The sequence below is a fragment of the Prionailurus bengalensis genome, chromosome A1 (genome assembly GCF_016509475.1).
Source record: "Prionailurus bengalensis isolate Pbe53 chromosome A1, Fcat_Pben_1.1_paternal_pri, whole genome shotgun sequence".
In the NCBI taxonomy this organism is placed as follows: Eukaryota; Metazoa; Chordata; class Mammalia; order Carnivora; family Felidae; genus Prionailurus; species Prionailurus bengalensis.
Window position 1 is genome coordinate 198,239,217 of NC_057343.1, and position 20,291 is coordinate 198,259,507.

The 20,291-nt window shown below is 40.0% G+C and overlaps 1 protein-coding gene and 1 long non-coding RNA gene across 10 annotated transcripts in view; one reads left to right on the forward strand and one right to left on the reverse strand.

The window, feature by feature from the left end:
* Positions 1–8,521, reverse strand: part of LOC122493666 — a 27,652-nt gene extending 19,131 nt beyond the window's left edge. Inside the window, exon 1 of the long non-coding RNA XR_006300007.1 lies at positions 8,413–8,521. This is a non-coding gene — a long non-coding RNA (uncharacterized LOC122493666). The remainder of the gene's footprint in view (positions 1–8,412) is intronic.
* The window catches only part of CSNK1A1 (casein kinase 1 alpha 1), a 48,601-nt gene extending 38,813 nt beyond the window's left edge, over positions 1–9,788 (forward strand). For 2 of the 9 annotated variants that reach the window (XR_006300002.1, XR_006299968.1), the window contains 3 exons: positions 5–117; positions 1,901–4,167; positions 4,919–5,378. Coding sequence is in view for 5 of the 9 variants with exons in the window: in XM_043598185.1 (XP_043454120.1) it covers positions 5–153; positions 7,265–7,272 (157 nt within the window). In the remaining 4 variants the exon portion in view is untranslated. Of the gene's footprint in view, positions 1–4; positions 4,503–4,918; positions 5,379–7,264 lie in introns of those variants that run through there. The other 7 variants (XR_006300000.1, XR_006299963.1, XM_043598185.1 and 4 more) reach the window with 6 other exon arrangements.
* The last annotated feature ends 10,503 nt before the right edge of the window (positions 9,789–20,291 follow it).

Sequence of the window (20,291 nt, forward strand, 5' to 3'; positions counted from 1 at the left end):
CCAGGACTCTGAACCACCAGTATGACTACACATTTGATTGGACAATGTTAAAGCAGAAAGCAGCACAGCAGGCAGCCTCTTCAAGTGGGCAGGGTCAGCAGGCCCAAACCCCCACAGGCAAGCAAACTGACAAAACCAAGAGTAACATGAAAGGTTAGTAGCCAAGAACCAAGTGACGTGACAGGGAACAAATTGAACACAAAATTGGGTAATTCCTTCATTTCTAACAGTGTTAGATCGAGGAAGTGGTTTTGAAAGAAGTAAAAATTTGGCTCTGTGTTTTTACAAAGAGACGTCCTTGGAAAATTTGACTACTAACTTTAAACCCAAATGTCCTTGTTCATATATATATGTATATGTATTTGTATATACATATATGTGTGTATATATTATATCATTTCTCTTGGGATTTTGGGTCATTTTTAACAACTGCATCTTTTTTACTCATTCATTAACCCTTTCCAAAATAAACATTTGGTGTTGGGAATATGGTATACTCAATCAATCCAAAATCCTAGACCTAACACTTGTTGATTTTTAATAATGAATCTGGTTAGCCGTGGTATTTTGACTTTCAGACTAACAGTGTTAAGAATTTTTCTGCATGTTAATGCTGTAGCATTTAAAATGAAAAATGGTGAACATGGTCCGATTTCCAGAGGTGGTGCGTCTGGCATTGACCCCAAAGTGTCTATCTTCTCGGTTGCGGAGCATCTCATTTATGTTCTTAAATGCTCAAATAACTGAAAAGCTCGACACATCTTTCCTACTCAAGAACCAGATCTCTCTTTTGGTTGCTATTTAACTACCTAGGTTCTTAATTTTAAAACGCTTGTTTTGTTTTGGGCTTTCTTTTATGGAACCTTGCAAATACTCAGGGTCTGGGAATTCATTATGGAATTGAACTCTGCAGTTAGGCCTTGCAAATTGGAAAAAACTGGGGCAAATGCCACTGAACTGCTAGTCTCTTTCCTTTCTGTCTCTGGCACTCTTGGTGCTACTAAGGAGTAGAACTGTTGGGGCACATTCTTGTCACTGTTGCCATACAGTTCGACTCCCGAGTTTCATGGTTTTTGTTTGCTTTTCTTTACCCCCGTTGTTCCCTTTCTGGGGCTTACCTCCTGATACCTGCCTACTTTCTGGAAGGGGTGGGCAGGTAAGGTTTGGTTTTTGTGGTTTCTAATTATTTCATTTCTGAATGACTGCTTTAGTCTGAACCTAGCCTTCTTTGGGCTATATTTTTAGTATTGTATCTGAACAATTTGGTAATTTAAAAACAGATTCCGATCTGAGGTTACTTTTCAAGAAGGAGAATTCACTGGTGTCATCCTCATCCCAGCAGCTCATCTGTTAGGAATGAAGTTGAGATTCTTTTCTTCAACATTTCTGTATTGGGGGAGGATTCACAGCTGAAAGCTTAGCGTAACGGGGGTTCTTAGATGATGAAATTTCCGCTCAGGATAACAAACACTGATGCTTGCCTCTGCATCTCAGTTGGGACCTAATTGTCCCTTTTGAGTGTTTTAATCATGATATAGCTAATCAGAGTGCCAAACTCTTGATGCACTAGGTAGCTAGCTGGTATCACTGAGAAATGGTCCTACCAGTGTAACGTCTCTAAACTTAAGACTTGTTATGCCTAACATCTATTAAGGTATTTGCTTTTTTTCATAAAATGAAACCAATTTTTGCCTAAAGCTAGCTGGGATAATAGGATCATCACGAGTTGCAGTTTCTAGAACTAAAATTAGATTGAAATCTCATCTGACCTAGAACATTTCACTTCAGGCATTCAGCAGCCTTCAGAAAGAATTCCCTTATTTTGAGTTAGTTCCATTGTTAGTTTACTGTGTGTCTCTTTCTCAATAAACAAGCAGAATTTTTGTCCTGCCTCATCTAGGTCTTAAAGATGAGAAGTTGGATCCAGTGAGTTAGTATGTTTCCTTGGAAAAAAAATTGTAATTAAACTTAAGTTTAATCCTTAATTTTGTATTGTAACTATTTTTCATAAAAGCAACTTTAAATATCTTACACAGTTTTCGGGGCACTTGGCTGGCTCAGTAGAGCATATGGCTCTTGATCTCAGGGCCTGAGTTTTAGCCCCACTTTGAGGGTAGAGTTCACCTAAAAAAAATAAAAAATCTTACAAAATTTTCACGGCAATCATAGACACAGGGTTTATATAAATTACTACATAAACATTAACTTGTAAAATATTGAAAAATTGGATTTTTCATAAAATGCATCATTTACCATTGACTGCTTTCAGAGAGACATTTTCAGGTGGTATATTTTGATTCCAAGCAAAGTACTGCTTGCTACTAAAATGTGCCAGGCCCCGGAGTACAAACAACAAAATTGTGTTTGATCTTTGGCTTCTCGAAACGTTTGTTTTGTCTTGGATCTAGAACTTAGTGCCCCAGACAGATCTCATGTGAAATCCCCTCAGTATAAAGCCATGAATGTGTACGGCAGGTTTGAAGGTGGCATGAAATAAGTTTGGGGAGCCTACTTCCCTAACCCCAGCCGTATTTATCCAGACCATCTATTGAGAAATCTCCTATGAAGTCTGGACTTTGAAGAGAGTCCCTTTAGGTGACTTACTCCTTATTCAATCTCTATGTAATTAGGGTGTTTAAAAGCATGTTATTCTCTTAGGGTCCACTACAGTCATTTTTTTATTCAAGGAAGAGCTCCCCTGCAGCTCAACTCTTCACTAATTCCGAGAAATCCTTTCAGTGACGATAACATCATATAATACATTTTTCTGGTTAAAACTTTAGAAGGCACTTACCTAATACATCCTATCAGTTTTTGTTCACGGAATTATACGCTGAGGTTTTCCAAAGCAGAGAATTTGGTTTCTTAAATGTATCTTCAGCACATGAAACTGTATACTGCAGGGATATCTATTCCTGGAAAAATCCCCGGAACTGGTTGACATATTAATATATTTTACGTTATTAGTTTTAGTTTTTGAAAATTGTATATGGGATGTTTCTTCCATGGAAAGGTGTGTGTGTGATAAGTTGTTTCAGCAGTTCACTGTGAATGTCCAAAAAGTCTTTTAAAGTCTGACTTACTCAGCTAAGATGGGTTTATTATGTGTAATAGACTTCTATCCTAATTACTTTTCTAAAGAAAAGATCTTTTGAAGTACTCCATTCCAAGGCCCATCAAAAGACTAAGAAATAAGGTGTTTCTTGTTTCTTGTAAAGCCCACTATGATGTGTACTAATTTTCGGTGCTCTTACGCCACAAGATTATAATTAGTTTTTATACATGTTAAAGAGGAAAATAAAAGATTCACATCTGAGACACTTCCAAATTCATTTCGCTTCCTTTTATTCAACTGTATGTGATTATCAGGAAAGTAGTTTTTAAGACATTTAGGAAGTACTAAAGGGAAAAGGAAATCTTTTTAGGACATTCAGAATCCAGTTGAGTTCACCATTTCTTTAGTTGAGGTCAGAGATGGGGAGAATTTCAGAAGGTAGTGAAGCCAAAGGTGGATCCTTACATAATTCTGTTATCATCTTAGTCCCTCTGTTCACTACTCCAAGCCGTTGATATTAAGCATAGTTTTATCATAATCACATACGTGGATGTCAGATTGTTGACAGTCAAAAAATAGAAATTTTTTTCTATCACATTCTCCTACCATGTCCATGGTCTTCCTTGAATTACCTTCCAGTGTTTACTGGAATTCACCTACCATTTATGTCTAGCTTAACTTTTTCTGACTTCACCAATTGCTGCTAGGAACGTGGCTGGTCACTCAGCAACGTAACCCAAATCACAGGGGAAGACCTTGAAATAATCTGGAGACTGATCTTCTCTGAATACACTCAATCTAAAGAAGTGCCAGGGAGCTGCATCTGCTTGCTGAAATTTTTGTCAGCTTTTTTCATTGTGGACACTACCACTGGAGAGAAAAGAGCTCAGTAACCCAACAGGAAATGAAGACGAGTGTGCAAGAATTGATTTGTGGTCATCTGAATGAATCTCACATCTCCAAGGCTGGCTGGACTTACCAAACATGAACTTGTCAGAAAATCTGGACGATACCACAGCAGTCAGAAGACCTAGAGGAGTACAGTGTTGCTGTGACTCAGTGGTGTATAATGCAGACCATCTACCAGTTGGGGAAGGAATCAATTGTAACAGGTATTTCAAGTTCAACAACCTCAGAATTCTGTAATAGGGAAGACAAAAAAAAAAAAGAGATACCCAGTCTGGTTTTTTTTTTTTTTTTTAAAGGCAGTTGAAGGGGTAATGTGTGTACTAAGTCGTCATTTATCTTATTTGTAGTGATAAAAAATCTCTTTCCCAACTTTTATTTTTTTTTTAGTTTAGCATAGGAAAACTTATTGTAGCTGTTTGTGTTTTTATTCTTGAGCTTTTATAGTGCCAATCTGATTCAAAATTCTCCAAGATTGATTATGATTTCTGTGCAGCCAAAAAAAAAAAAAAAAAAAAAAAACCAAAAAAGAAAAAACACAGACATGTTAACTAATAATAAATGGCATTACATCATGAATGTGAATACTGCATTCAGACTACTTTTAAAAAGTTATGTCTTCCACTAGGAAAGGATACTGAAATTTAAAAAGCCCATCACAAACTTCAAGCCTTACTATTATATAAATATCCCTTTGAACTAATTTGTGGTTCTATTTAAAAAAAAAAAAAATCAGGGACATCAGAAATGCATTCATAAATAAGAGCCAATGTATACTTTTCAGATTTTGGATTAAGGGGTAGAATCTCACTAGTTACATAAACATTTTTTTCCTTTTGCAGATTTGAAAAGAAACTTAAATGTAGCTATTAACTCAGTAGTTACAGTGATGGTCCAACTCAATTTTGACTTTGCTTTTTGCTCCCTTTTTTTTGTTTTGTTTTTTTTTGTTTTTAGGAGCAAAGGGATCCCTTCCTTATTTTAACTGTTGTTGCAGTGAAGATGGGTGTTTGGACTTTTAGAAGCCAGGAGACACCACCTAAATTACAAGATAAAAACCAAGGAATCAATGCACACTGGAAAAAGGAATGCACTTGAAGATTGAATGTTGAATACTTGCTGAATGCTCCCATTGAGATTTTTCTTACATAAACTTGAGTAACATCTTAGGACAATTCTCTGGAGAAACATTGATCCCTGGGTGGAGTATCCTACCATTGGCCAATCTGAAGAGTTACATCTGGATCTGACTGCTCTATTCCTTCAGGAATATTTTTAGGCTAGCCTCTGTCTGATTCCTAAGCAATTGTAATCATTAACTGACCCAGTAATTTCTCAAATATCAGATGAACAGATACAATTCTTACCTAGATCTAATTTTTATCCCTATTAAAGACACAAGAGTGTTCTAATATTTTGACATTGTAACTTACGTTTTGTTTTTAGTTAGTGATAGCGGTTTCTATTTTAAAGCTGTTTGGATATTCAACATAGTAATTAGATTATTCAGTATAACGTAATCACATAGCAAGGTGTGTTAAACAGTTTTAGTAGCTGTGTAAACATTTTTCTTTATCATATTTAAGAATAATTGCAGGACTTGAAATCAAATGCTCATCAGGGTAAGGGTCACCTCTAATTAGCTAATTCATAGTTTTAATTTGCTTCACAGTATTCTGTATTTTAACATTGGAATTACGTTACAGAATATGGTCTTAATTTTAAGGGTTTTAATTCAGGTTTGATCTGACAGCCTTTTCTTTTTGTGCTTACCTTGCTAATTCTCTTTAGTAATATATACCAAATAGAATATTCCTTGTGATGAAGTTCATTTTCAGAAATCTTCATAAAATTTTTCATTTTGGCATTTACTTTATGAATTTAGTACTTGGGCAGGCAACAGAGGTTTATTTTATTTATTTTTTTTAACAGAGGTTTATTTTGTGTCTACTCTGTTAGTCGGCGTAGAGAGCGAAAGAATGTGTACAGCACTGTCCTCACAGTGTTAGCACAATATGTTTTTAAACGAATTAAGATGACTTTCAGCCCTCAAATGAACAAATTCCTAATTAACAAGTGAGCCCATATTTCCCCCAAAATGATATATAAATGTTTGGTGTTATCTTTCCGGGGGGCGGGGGTGGGGTGTGTGGGGAGGCATAGATTTTAGAAGCATATTATTTGTCCCACAGAGCCCATTGGAAATGGTCCAGCGAATGTTTGAGAAGCACAAAGAAGGGAGAAGTTTATGATGAATAAAAACATGGTTTCCATGCTGAATTTAGAAGTGAGAGATCAGAGTGGGCTAGAAAGAGCTATAATGAGGCCAGCTATAGGGGTTTGGAAGGGGATGAACCAAGGGGCATGGTCACCTCAAGGGAAGGCTTTTGGTGAGAAGAGGTGGACTGATGGGGTTTTCGTGTTTTGGCTGAGGAATGGGCATACTTCCTTTCTGCCTTAGATAAAGCTTGTAGGTAATAGAGATAAGCACTTGCTCTAGTGGTCTTTTGCCACAGATGGAACATGCAGCTGTTACTACCCGAGGCTGGTTTCTATTCAAACCTGCCTATGTGTGGAAGTCTTAAGAGTCTAATTGTGGCAGAGGGAGGTAGTGTTTACAGGGTGGGAAGGCTTGCAAAGTAAATAAAGCCAAAACAAAAAAGCCTCACTTGTTTAGGTTTTCAAATCCAGGGCAAAACTTTTTAATGTATTATTGGTGGAAGTACAATGTTTTTAAAGGTTTAAGGTTTCTGTGATGAAAATCATACCAGGTTTGTGTTCTATGGAATAACTCAATTATGTCTTGAATACATTTATTATTAAAGCTTATTGCTCCTTGTTTGGATCAGAAATAATGTGCAGAAAAGTTCCTGCATATAGTATGATTAAGACTATAGTTTGTAATTTTTAAGTCAAAACCATCTTATTTTTCATTCGTTTGATAAATATTTGAACACATTCTATGCTCTAGGTGCTAGAAGTCTAGAAATAAATAAAACAGGCTCATTGGAATTCCCAGTAATTCTCGGGCCTGAAAAGTGTATGCTGACTGGGAAGGCTTTGATTCACTGTGTACCGCTCCTACGTAAAGGCACCTAGAACAGAAAAGTTTTTGTATGTAGTTTTAAGATGAGCTGTGATTTTCAAATAGATGAAAATATTCTGAGTCACCATTCTAACAAAGTAATTATTGGCCCAGTTCCACCCAATTTCCCAGTTTTGGGTGTGGTTTTTAAAAATCTTTTGTAACTTGGAATTGTAACATTCTTTTTTTGTTTCGATTTTTTTTTTTTTTTTAAACAGGTTTCTAAGCATGAATCAAGGAACAGAAGAAGCAGAGCAGATGATCGGAGCAGCATTTGTTTCTCCCCAAATCTAGGAATTTTAGTTCATATGTACACTAGACAGTGGTTGTGAACAACCATTTACTTGGTGTAAAGAACTTAATTTCAGTATAAACTGGCTCTGGGCAGCATTGGTGATGCCGTGTCCTGAGTTGTAGCCGCTGTAATTGTGAATATTAACTGAGATAGTGAAACATGGTGTCCAGTTTTCTATTGCATTTTTTCAAGTGGAAAAGTTAACTCTAAATGGTTGACACACAAATTGGTGGAGAAATTGTGCATATGCCAATTTTTGTTAAAATCTTTTATTTTGAACTATACTGCTTTGAGATCTCATTTCAGAAGAACGGCATGAACAGTCTTCAGCCACAGTTGTGATGGTTGTAAATGCTCACAATTGTGCGTTCTTAGGGTTTATCCACCCCTGGGGTTTGCAAGTTGTTCACTTAAAACATTCTTAAAATGGTTGGCTTCTTGTTTGCAAGCCAGCTTGATACGGTAGCAACCAAAGATTCCAGTGTTTGAGCATTCGGAAGACTGCCTGCTTACCTGTGCTAGAAATAACAGCATCTAAAGTGAAGACTTAAGAAAAACTTAGTGACTACTAGATTATCCTTAGGACTCTGCATTAACTCTATAATGTTCTTGGTATTAAAAAAAAAAAGCATATTTGTCACAGAAATTTAGTTAACATCTTACAACTGAACATGTATGTATGTTGCTTAGATAAATGTAATCACTGTAAACATCTATATGATCTGGGATTTTGTTTTTATTTTGAAATGGGAGCTTTTTTGTTTACAAGTTCATTAAAAACTAAAAACTGTTTCTGTAAGGAAATGAGATTTTTTTTAAACAACAAAAATGCCTTGCTGACTCACTATGAAATCAAAATCTCCCCAATTTTTTAATAGACTACTTCAAGCCATTTGTTACATACAGTTCCTTTGCGAATCATTTTAGATTTAGTGTTACAACTTTTCCTCAGATTTTTTTATTTAAAAAAAAATTTTTTTTTTTTTTTTGGTCTGAAGGGGAAAGGCATTCTTTATTTTTCCTTTTATAATGACTTACAGGCACAGTACCTAGTGCCGCAGCAGCCGGGACTCCGAGTTCTAACTCCTGCGGCCTCGCACTAACCGCTGGACTGATTGTGCATAAGAATGAAAGCGTTAAAGGGTTTAACTACCATTTTGTAGCTTTTCTTTAAATTCCTGGTTAATTTGGCTTTGAGCAGATTGATTCTTAACTTTGAAGAGCATCCCGCCAGGTGGCCAGGTGAGGTTCCTATGATTCCTGACCCTCCCTAAGCCCCCATTCTTTCCCCTAAGTTCTCTGTGCGCTTCCTCTTAATCTTAAATGCGCTCTTCTCTTTCCTCTTTCTGACCCAATAGAAAGAAAAATTTATTGACAGTAATTCTTTAAATAGCGTAATTTATTCATTTATAGCATGTCAGGATTAATTAAAAGAACCTTTGTCTGAATGCTGCCAGGAGCCTGTTGTAAATGTAGGTATTTTGTAAAATAACCTTGAAACTGTAAATTGACAGGTTTGTTCAGATTGTGTCAGGTTTAATTTGTTTTATTTTTTTTCTCTTTCTTTTTTAAATCTACTTTAGCAATAATTAATTCCATGATCACCACATTCTGCTATTACAGAATATATTAGCACCCTCCCACTGCAGAAATCTTAATGAGTGCGAACTTTTGGGGTAGGCAGCTTACTTGTTTCTTTTCTATCCACCCATGTGAGTTAAGGTATTTGTTTCTTGACTAATAAACCCTTTGATACTTTTAGCCAGAAATCAGTCTCATAAAGCTATTTTTGAGTATAGTTTGTGTAAAATAAAAATGTTTAGCTTTGGTAATAACTTTTCCGAGCTGAACTCCCTCTAGCAAGATATTTTTCAGTGCTTTTATTTACTATGCACTTAGACTATGCACTTTTTCTGAAATATTTTTGTAACACTTAACTTTTTTGTATTTTTGCCATTTGAAAAGGTTGTGGTGTAGTTGGTCTGTAATTAAGTTGCAGATTTCAAACTGCTGTTAGCTTTGTAAATCAAAATATAGGTGTTTCTGTCCTGGTATATCTTCATTCCATCTGCAGCTGGAGCTGGAATCCCATTGATCTTCTAGCTACCATTCATTTTCTTCACAGTTCACAAAAGAAGAATGTGAAATTCAGTGAATGCTGTTCCTAATCCTGTCGGGAGATGAATCTCATTTCACCAAAATTAAATTATGTTTTTCCACTAAAATGATGATACAAGTTGAAGACACATCACTCTGAAATTGGAAGACCTCACCACTTAAGGCTCCGCAGTGGCTTACTCAGCTGAACTCTAGGTTACTACTCTACTTTGTTCACCCATTGGGGGGTGCAGTTTTTTTTAAATGTCGGGAGATGGCCATTCTAACTACTGTTGAATGTCTCTGTTTTGGGAAGGTATAACAAGAAAATAAAAAAGAATATATATGAAGGGAGAGACTGGTTATCTCCTCCCATACGGTTGTGCTCATGCTCCTATGGCCTACAAATGGAATTTGGGAGGTTTGCGTTTTCTATTATTTTCCATCAAGAAATAGCAAGAGATTTTCCTATTAGTGCTTGCAGTGCTATTAAAATGTTTCAAGCGGAGAATACTGTAATGGCTATAAACTGAATTCCATTATAATAAACATAGCAGTCAAGATTTTAGAAACCAAGCCAGTAAGCTAGTTCTCCCTACCATTTGCTGAAATACAGAGAATGGGTTCTTCTGACTTGAGTAGAATGAACTGTAGGACTTCTAAGAAGGGTGCCCCTGGACTTCATCTCCGCTTCCGAAAATTCAGTGGTCTGACAAGGGCTCTTCCTGAGCCAGATGGATATGTAGCCATGTTTTACGTTTTCTTGTTAGTTTTTCAACGGATAAGCATGTGATCAAAATGTGAGTGGGTCTCTACGAGGTATATAGCAAAGCGTCATGAACAAAAATTTATCTCAGATCTGCCGTCCCCTTTAAAGTGAGACCTTGTGAGACTGTACCTTGACAGGGTTGTTTTCGTGCTCTTCTCATCTTTTAAAATGGCCAAAGATGGTGATGAATCAAGAGTAAGTTGATCTCATCGGTCTTTGAATCATCAAACAGTACCTTGTTGAAGTAAGATGACTTGATTTCTGAAATGACTGTTAGACCCGTTATGAGGACATAATGCAAAAGTAGTGAAAATGTTGAACAGTAGGAGAGCTGTCAGACTAGCCGTCCATGGCCACGGTCACGTTGTTGGTCAGATGGCATTGTGTCTGTTGCTTGAGGCTGTGGACCCACGGTGACTAGAAGTCCACAATGAGAAGGAAGATTCTCCTCCTTGTGAGTTGGGAGAGCCCTCCTGGGACTTCACACTTCATTCTGTTGTTTGGTCTCTGCTATTTGTCAGCCTGGCATGGTGACTTGGTTCATTCTGCCTCTGCCTGTACCAGATCAGATCCCTTAAAGAAGTGTTTCGGGGAACTGCTACCATTGGCTACTGTGTACACCCGTCGGGATCAAAATCGCAAAGAAATGTTTGTAATGGCGATTTGAGTGCTGGGGCAGTGTTGAGTTCATTGGTGTCCGTACCACCGTAGACCTGAGCCACAGCACCTGACTCCCTAAAGAACTTCTGACTCCCTAAATAACTCCCTAAATGGGAGGAACAGTAAAGTGGAGGTGGAGAGAGTGTTGAAGTGGCCAGTAGATTAGATCAGTGTCATTCATAGTGAGGAGGCCAAGCAGGACATGTAGGGGTTGTAGTGACTCATCTTGTGTTTAAATTCAGGATTTCTTATTCTACTTGGCCATTTGTCACTCCAGCCATGTATGTTTTTATAGGTGAATATTTGGATACAGAAGGGTTTGAAAAAATGAACTGTTTTGGCATTGTAGCGCACATTCCAAGTCGATTTTAGACTGTCCGGGACTATGCCAAGCTACAGGGAATTCAGAAGTGACCCAAGACCATCCCCGCCCCCCCCCCCCCAAGCCTTGTTTTAAATGTTTATTTATTTTAGGGAGAGAGAGACTGGGCAAGCAGGGGAGGGGCAGAGAGAGGGAGACACAGAATCTGAAACACGCTCCAGGCTCCAGTTGTCCGTGTGGAGCCTGATGTGGGGCTCAAACTCTGAACAGTGAGAACATGACCTGAGCCGAAATCAGACGCTTAACCGACTGAGCTACCCCGGTGCCCCAAGACCATCCCTTTTTAACAGCTCAGTATAAGAGAAGAAATAGTAATTTTGTATCACTGTAACCATTGCTAAAGAGTAAGCATTTGGGTGTTATGAGAGCACCTAAAATAGAGACGTCGAACTGTCTTAGGGTTTTAAGGCGTTTAGCAAAGAAATGTAGACAAATGGAGCAGCACATGAAAAATCTGAAATAAAGATGGGACTAATTATGAAAGGTAGTAAGTAGCTGCAGGACCATTAAAGGTACGGATAAAATTCAGGTGCCCTTTGGAAGGATCACAAAGTATGGAAGCTGTTGTAGGGAGACCATTGAAGCTGTTGTAGGGAGACCAGGGCCATTCCAAGAAAGCAAAAAAGTGTGGAAAACTTGTGACTGAGGCTCCCGACTGAAGAGACCTTTACAGTTCTACATTTTAGCATAGACCCAAAAGCTGTGGAAAGGATTAGATCATCCAGTGGCAGTGGGAAAAGGACTGTGGAATCTGCAGAGTATGCCCTATTTGTCAAAATCCTGAAAAATACTGAAGCATCTTATTTACTGAAGGAGACATTTTAGAGGAATTTATGGTTCAGGTCCAAATCTCAGTCTTCCAGCATGGTATCTTATTTGGAAGAAGTGGGGAGAGATTCCATATTAGGATGAAATTTAACAGCTGTATGAAACTACTTTCGTTTATTAACCCTCAAAAATCCCTTGGCCTATAGCAAAATTTAGGTGTTTATATATACGTTTCTTTGATGCCATGAAGCTCTTGATCTTGGGGTTGTGAAGTTAAGTCCCATGCTGGACATAAAACTTGTTTTTGTTTTTTGATGTTTATTTTTGAGAAAGAGCACCAGCAGGGCAAGTGCAGAGAGGGGGACAGGATCTGAAGCGGCCTGTCTGCTGACAACAGAGGGCCTGAAGCGGGTTCGAACTCACAAACTGTGAGTTAATTGACTTGAAGTCAGATGCTCAACCTACTGAGCCACCCACGTGCCCCCCGCCCCCGCGTAGTTTACTTCTTTAAAAAATCTGTTACATAGACTGTTTTAGCTTATTCTTAAGATAAAAAATTTATCCCCCTTTTCATCGATGACACAGTGACTTGTGCACGTTTATCTACTAAATCTCCTAGTTCAAACTTTTTTTTTTTTTAATTTTTTTTTCAATGTTTGTTTATTTTTGGGACAGAGAGAGACAGAGCATGAACGGGGGAGGGGCAGAGAGAGAGGGAGACACAGAACCGGAAACAGGCTCCAGGCTCCGAGCCATCAGCCCAGAGCCCGACGCGGGGCTCGAACTCCCGGACCGCGAGATCGTGACCTGGCTGAAGTCGGACGCTTAACCGACTGCGCCACCCAGGCGCCCCAGCCTAGTTCAAACTTTAACAAGGCCAGAGCTAGGTCATCTCTGAACTGAGCCGATACCTGTGGAAATAACGTCCTTCAGTCTGCGAGGTGCTTCTTACGCTTTGTCCTTTTGATACTTAAGGAGTGTCTGGCGGGCTGAGTCAGTGGAACATGTCAGTCTTGATCTCAGGGTCATGAGTTGGAGTCCCACATCAGGCATAGAGTTAGTTCACCTTAAATTACAAGAATGGTACAATGATTCTTCCTTATGCTCAGGAGATTCAACAGTTTACATTTTGCCCAATCTGTTTGCACATCTATTTTTCTTTTCATTTTTGAGAGAGAGTGAGCATGAGCGGGGTAGGGGCAGAGAACCCAATGCAGGACTCAAATCCACAAACTGCAAGATCATGACCTGAGTTGAAGTTGGACGCTCAACTGACTGAGCCACCCAGGTTCCCCTGCATATCGCTCTTTAAACATACACTTTTTAACCATTTGAGAGTAGGTTACGGAAGTATTTTAATTTTTCTGAGAACAAAGATAAACTATTAATCATGGTACAATTAATCAAGATCAGAACATTTTAAGATTGACCCAGTTTTCTAGTCCAATTCCGTCTGTAGTCCCAGTGTCTTTCATAACCCTTCTTTCAAATTGTCCAGGACAATTTGTGTTGTCCAACAAAAGAGCCATTTACCGTACTTACTTATGTTTTTAAGTTTGGAACAGTTCCTCACCCTTCCTCTTTCATGACCTTAATGTTGTGTGTGTGTTTGTGTGTGCGCATGTGCATGTGTATGGTTTCATTTTCCAGCTGTGTTCGCTGAGGGTCTGGAACTCATGCTACTAAAGTAGCAGTGAGCACACCGGGCGCCCAGGTCTTGATTTCTAAATACTAAGGAACCACGGCTTCTTGAAGTGTCTGACTTCAGGTCTGGGGTAGAGAAAATAAATACAAGGTGAACCTGGAATATTCTTGTGCCAGAAAGAAAGGAAATCACAAAAAAAGGATGAGTATGTGTCAGGACGCTGGAGCCACTTGAAAGGTTCTTATTGGCCAAAAGTGTATCAGTTATATGAAAATGCTGATGACAATGTAACTTAAATACCCATGGTTTCCATATTTGTATATAAGGAGGAGAAAGGAAAGCTCTTAAAAGAATGCTGATAAGAGTAATGTTGCATTTGAAAAGTCAATATTTTACTAAAGGGAGCAAGTGCAAGTTTGATAAGCACGAACATTTACGTTGTCAAAAGTATTACCAAGTAGAAATACGCATTACTTGCCAAGGAGCATTCTAAAAAATACCTGGCCCGGATCCTCCATTGGAAAGGTGGTGCGATCATCTCCATTTTAAAGACAAATTCTAGGTTTCATAGCGTATCTTGCAGAATTAGAATTTGAATCCATCTAGAACTTAACAGCTGTCCAACAGACATCATGTCAGTCCTTAGTCATGACAGTTACTGTTGTTCCCGATAGAAAAGAGTTTAGAAAGGTGGGACTACCCAAGATGTGACAGCTGTTAGGTTTTATAAAGCCAAGACCTAAACCTGGTTTCCTTTAGTTTTTATATGGTTAGACCTGGTGCCCTTTTAAAATTTCATCGCCATTTGAAACCCAGAGGTTAGTAATATTAACCATTTATTGAATGCTGTATGCCAGGCGCCTTTCTAATATAATTTGCCTGATTGTCACAGCTTCCCATGAGGTAAGTCCTGTCTCCTGTTTACTTTTGGAGATCCTGAGGCACAGGGCTGTAGGAGGTACTTTATGTTCTCGTAGTTTCTCAGGAACTTCGCTTTCCTCCTTTAATTTACATAGTCAATGTATCTTTTTTTTTTTAATGTTTGTTTATTTTTGAGAGAAAAAGACCGTGCAAGTGGAGGAGGGGCAGGGGGGGGGGGGGGAGACACAGAATCCGAAGCAGGCTCCAGGCTCCGAGCCATCAGCACAGAGTGCGACACGGAGCACGAAGTCATGAGCCACAAGATCGTGACCTGAGCCAAAGTTGGACACTTAACCAACTGAGCCACCCAGGTGCCCCTAGTCTATGTATCTTTAAATGCATATCGAATAGGATGGCAGTCTAAGAGTTTCAAAGTGCAAAACAGTGCCATAAAAGGTTCCTCATAAACCTAGCTCAATTTTGGCTGTTCATATACTTGAGTCCCGCATTTAGGACCAAATTCTACATCTTGGTGTTTTGTTTTTGTTTTTAGTCTCTTGGAAGTTGATTGAAATGAAGCCCCAAAAGGGCCTCCTGGGTGGCTCAACACGGGTGGCTCAGTCGGTTGAGCCTCCGACTCGGCTCAGGTCATGATCTCATGGCTCGTGATTGGAGCCCCACGTCGGGCTCTGTGCTGACAGCTCAGATCCTGGAGCCCGCTTCAGATTCTGTGTCTCCTTCTCTCTCTGCCCCTCCCCACTCATGCTCTGTCTCTCTGCCAAAAATAAATAAAACATTGAAAAAATTTAAAAAATAATAAATTAAAAAAAAGAAAGAAAGAAATGAAGCCCAAAAAGACGTACAGATGTATTGAAATTACCACAACCAAGACTAGAACTCACACCAAGACATTCTTTTCCTAGTGTTAACTTGCTGTTAAGCCAGAGGAATTCTTCTATATAATGCATTTATCAGCCAACTTTTACCTAGTTAACCACCAAGTACCCATCTGTGTGCTAATAAAAGAAAATGTCAGCCAATTTTGCTATTAACCAGTCTTACTAGAAATTGAAATCCGTTTTTTGAAATCAGAATGATGAAGTACTAGTGTTGTAAGATAAGTTATTCATACCTAATCCAAGAATGGGATGCATTGATAAAATCGCATTCTGTTCGATGGTTGGTCAAGGTATTTTTCCTTGGGGGGAATGTTTCATTTACGGTTTTGGAGCATATTCATGTGGCCAGGTTTGTGTAGGTTATTCTAATATGCTAGTACATTCACTGAAGGGGTTTTCTTCCCCCCGCCCTGTACTGTACCAAGCCCGAGAGTGACATTTATATAAGGAGTATAATGTGTTAGGTAGAAAAAAATGTAGTCCATTCTCAACATGACCATATTAAGGCTGCAATGTTACTGATTCAGGGAAGTAAATAGTTTGAATAACCATTGGAAACAATTTCTGGGGGGTGTCAGGCAGCACACTTTGGTTTTCTGCCAGTGGACAGTTAACACAAATCATGGTGGTGATAAAGTGTTGCATTAGATATTTAGGTTTGGAAAAGGGGAGGTGGGTATTTTTAGAAGCTGCTCTCAACAGTTGCTAAGTAAATATTTTTTATTAATTGCAAAGCTGGTTTGCACTGTGGTAACATTGCAACTCCATTAAGAGTATAACGTTTTAGTCTAGATTTAGAAACACAGTAAAACTAATTAGCCTCTAGAGTGTGTGTGTGTGAGAAAAAGGGCGAATAAAGACACCAAAATTACGAAAATGTTCTTGACTGCCCTAACCCCTGCAAAATGAAGAATGTGTAACTTACTGCTTCTCTGTCTTGAATTTCATATGACAAGCATGCATGATTTTTTTTAAGCCTGTGTACAAAAAGTGCAAGTTCAGTAGTTAGAATAGATTATAGTTAAGTAGATTAGTAGCTAAAGAGCATTTACTGAGTCTCTTAAGTGCTAGGCCCTGTGCTACTCCCTGGGAATTCAGGAGTGACCGTACGAGACTATGCAATGTGGGATGTTACCAGAATGGGTGCAATATAGATGGAGGTCAGAGGAGATAATCTCTGAATTGCCTATTGAAGGAAGAGTAAGATTTCACCAAGCAGAGGAGACTCCTCACCTTGATGCTAATCCCGGAGGAATGGTAGCAGATCACACCCATGCGAAGAATTTAATCGGGCAGAATACCCACTCCTTCAGTTTAGAGCCAGATGAGTGCTTCAGGCAGTGAATGCTGGAGGTTCACACCTCTTATAATGAGATTATGTGAGTAATATGTAAGCCATACGGAAGTTTTTACAAAAAGCTGAAGTAATTTGGAAGTAAAGACAGTTTAGTTGGAATACAAGCCCTGGGATTTCAGTCTAGGAAGAGATCTGAGAACGGTCATGAGGTAAAATGACAAGTGGTGGGGGCGGGGGGGGGGAGGGGGGGAATGGGAAGGTGTGACAAAATCCAAGCAGCAAGCCTAAACTAATGAAACGTATTGGACCTTTGGTGGGGCCGGGTGGTGGCAGAGAGGTGCTTTTCAGAGCAGACAGCAGAATATCCTCATCTCGCACCAATTCCAACCCTTTCTAGCATGTCCACAGATTGCTAACAGTTGCATCAATAACCTCATAAATTAGGTACGGTAGTTAGGAGTCCTTGGATTCTATTACATATATCAAGGCAAGTCTTTTGTTGGGTTTTAAGGCTGATGATGTGCCCCTATGGGATAAATGTGTTCAATGTCTTTTTAAATGGCTCTTGTCAATCTTCAATTTCTATCTTTAGATAAAAATATCCTAATAATTGAACATCAGGAAGGACAATATCATACATTAATTTTACTCCGGGTGTGTATTGTCACCCAGGAGAATATTAAGCCTCATTGGGGGTTTTTGCTGCTTGCAGAATCTGGAGGTGCCCAATGCTCTGCTTTTTTGTCTTTGAATTCTATATATGGCACGTTAGCAGGCTAAGATGGATAAGCACAAGAACAGCATTACGTGAAAGTAAACAATAAGATCATTGAAACTTGAAGCTGTGGTCTCCCTTTGGAATAATAGCCTGCTCAAGGTCACAGAGCTGATGAGCAGCAGATCTAGGAAAGAATCCAGCTGGAGCCCTTTGCCACTAAACTGCTACTCTAGGCACAGGGCAATGATTCTAAGTACAGTTCAGCACCAATAGCCTGGGAACTTGTTAGAGATACAAACTCACGCCCTGCTCCAGACCTACTGAATTGAACTCAGGATGGGGCCCAGCGATCTGTGTGTTAGCACCCCTCAAATACTGCTCATGCTCGCTAAAGTTTGAGCAACACTGGCAAAAGAGAATGAGGCCAAAAGTAGTTGGTAAGTAGAAATTAGCTATAGTGGGAAATGGGGAAAACCTTGCATCTGGGGCTTTCCTCCCACACCCACACCATTCCCATCACCACCACCCCCATTGGTTTTTTAGCATATAAGGGTTCCAGATTGCAAAACTCATGTTTCTTTGTCCTAGTTTGTAATCCTCGGAACTTGAGTTAAAATTAAATGATTGACATACAGTCCCTTTAAGTTGCGAACTTTTGTTTTTTATTTTTTTAAAGCTTATTTATTTAGTTTGACAGAGAAAGAGGGTGAGTAGGGGAGGGGAATAGAGAATCCCAAGGACACCGTCAGCACAGATGCCCATGCGGGGCTCAAACTCATGAAATAGATCGTGACCTGAGCCAAAACCAAGAGTCTGACGCTTAACCGACTGAAGCCACCCAGGCACCCCTAAGTTGCTAGCTCTAAAAAAAAATGTAAACTTAGGGGGGGGAAACCCGATTTGTACATCTTAACAGGGCTCCGTTTTCAATCAAAACCACTTTTCTAGGAGCCCTGTGAAACCCCACATTTTGAATAACTAATGCTTAGGGTCAGACATGCCCCCAAGCCAGAGATGTAGATTTGGAAGCTGTCACCATAGGAGTGATAGTTGAAATCCCAGGACGAGGGGAGTTTTTCCAGACTGCATTTCCAGCTGGATGTGAAGAAGGTTGAACACAGAACCCCGGGACATACAAGGGCAAAGCAAAATGAACCAGCGAAGAAGATTGGGAATTGTCACAAAGGACGTCCGGGAACTCAGCTGTGCCATATGGAGAGGTCGAGAAGGAAGCTGAGTGGTTGATGAGTCAAGACGCTTCATGCTAGTTGCTGCAATGGCCAAACTCGAGACTAATGGCTTTATGCAACATGTATTTCTCCCTAGTGTGAGGGATTAGCCTTCCACCTCGGCCTTCCAGGCTGATGCTGCAGGGAAATGTGTCAGCAATGAACTGCCTGAGCGGGACAAACATGTATCACTTTTTTTTTTTTTTAAATAAACCGTCGGCCAGAACCAGTCAGGCCCATTCTATCTGCAAAGGAGGCTCACCGACGTGGGGGAGAGGATAGCTATTTAGGTACCTAGTTTTCTTGGTCACGGCTTGTTGGCAAGTGCTGCTGTACAGGAAGCTGGATGTCAGAAAACTGCCCCTGGCTGTTTGTACCCTCACGTATCCAGGCTAGGTTTTCCAGGAAGGCAAAGCCTGGAGCCAGTAAACTCCCATGGCCCTCTGGCACAGTCTCCTGGCCTCTCTTCCAGGGCTTGTCACATAGGAAAACAAGCCACGCAGTCGCTGTTGCTAGGAAACCCGTAAACACGGCAAGAAATAATCTGCCTATCTGCCCGAGGCCTTAGCGTTGCCACTCGCCCGTCGATGCCCCACAGCTGCTTGACCTTCGTGGGGGGCTGTATCTGTGTGTTGGCATAGTAATAAGGAAGAGAAGAGTGTGTGTCTCTCCTGCTGGGAGCAGAGTTTCTTTACAAGCAGAAGGCATCATTATTTTTGTCCTTTGTACACGGGAGCCTAACACAGGAAGGTGACCGGTTAAACTGCCATTAGAATCCGAATCCAGGATAGCGTTCGCTTTCTTTCAGCAGTGGTTCGCGTGCTGTTGATTCATCGGATGTCTGTTGCCAGGGCCACGTCTATCTTGAACCTATGCAAATAAATAAATAAAATAATAAATACGTTTTGGGGTCTATGTGCTGATTTTATGCGTATTTTTTAAGTAAGCTTTACGCCCAGCCTGGGGCTTGAGCCCCACACCTAGAGATCAAGAGTCACATGCTCCACCACAGGAGCCAGCCGGGTGCCCTGTCTACCTGCTGATTTTGGATTCAAAATGTGTGTGTGTTTGTTTGTTTGTTTGTTTACAGGGGGCGGGGGGCAGAGGGAGAGGGAGAAAGCGAGTCTTAAGCAGGCTGCACGCCCAGTGTGGACTCGATCCCATGAGAACATGAGTCAGACACTCAACAGACTGAGCCACCCAGGCGCCCCTAGATTCAGAGCTTTTAAATGGCTCCTCCATCAAATGTTACTGCCCCCTAAAGAGATCAGCAAAAGCTCCCCAGTTTCAGCTTTTTGAAAACAGAATTGTAGTTCTCTCCTTACTGCTTCAGATCCTCTGTCCCCCCCCTCCCCGCCCCTCTCCTGCTCACACTCTCTCTCTCAAACATAAAAATAAACATTAAAAAAAACAACGTGCTTTCAAAAGGTCAGTGTTGCAGGTCTACCTAAATCTGACCATTTTTTTTTATTTTTTTATTTTTTTCAACGTTTATTTTTGGGACAGAGAGAGACAGAGCATGAACGGGGGAGGGGCAGAGAGAGAGGGAGACACAGAATCAGAAACAGGCTTCCGGCTCTGAGCCATCAGCCCAGAGCCTGATGCTGGGCTCGAACTCACGGACC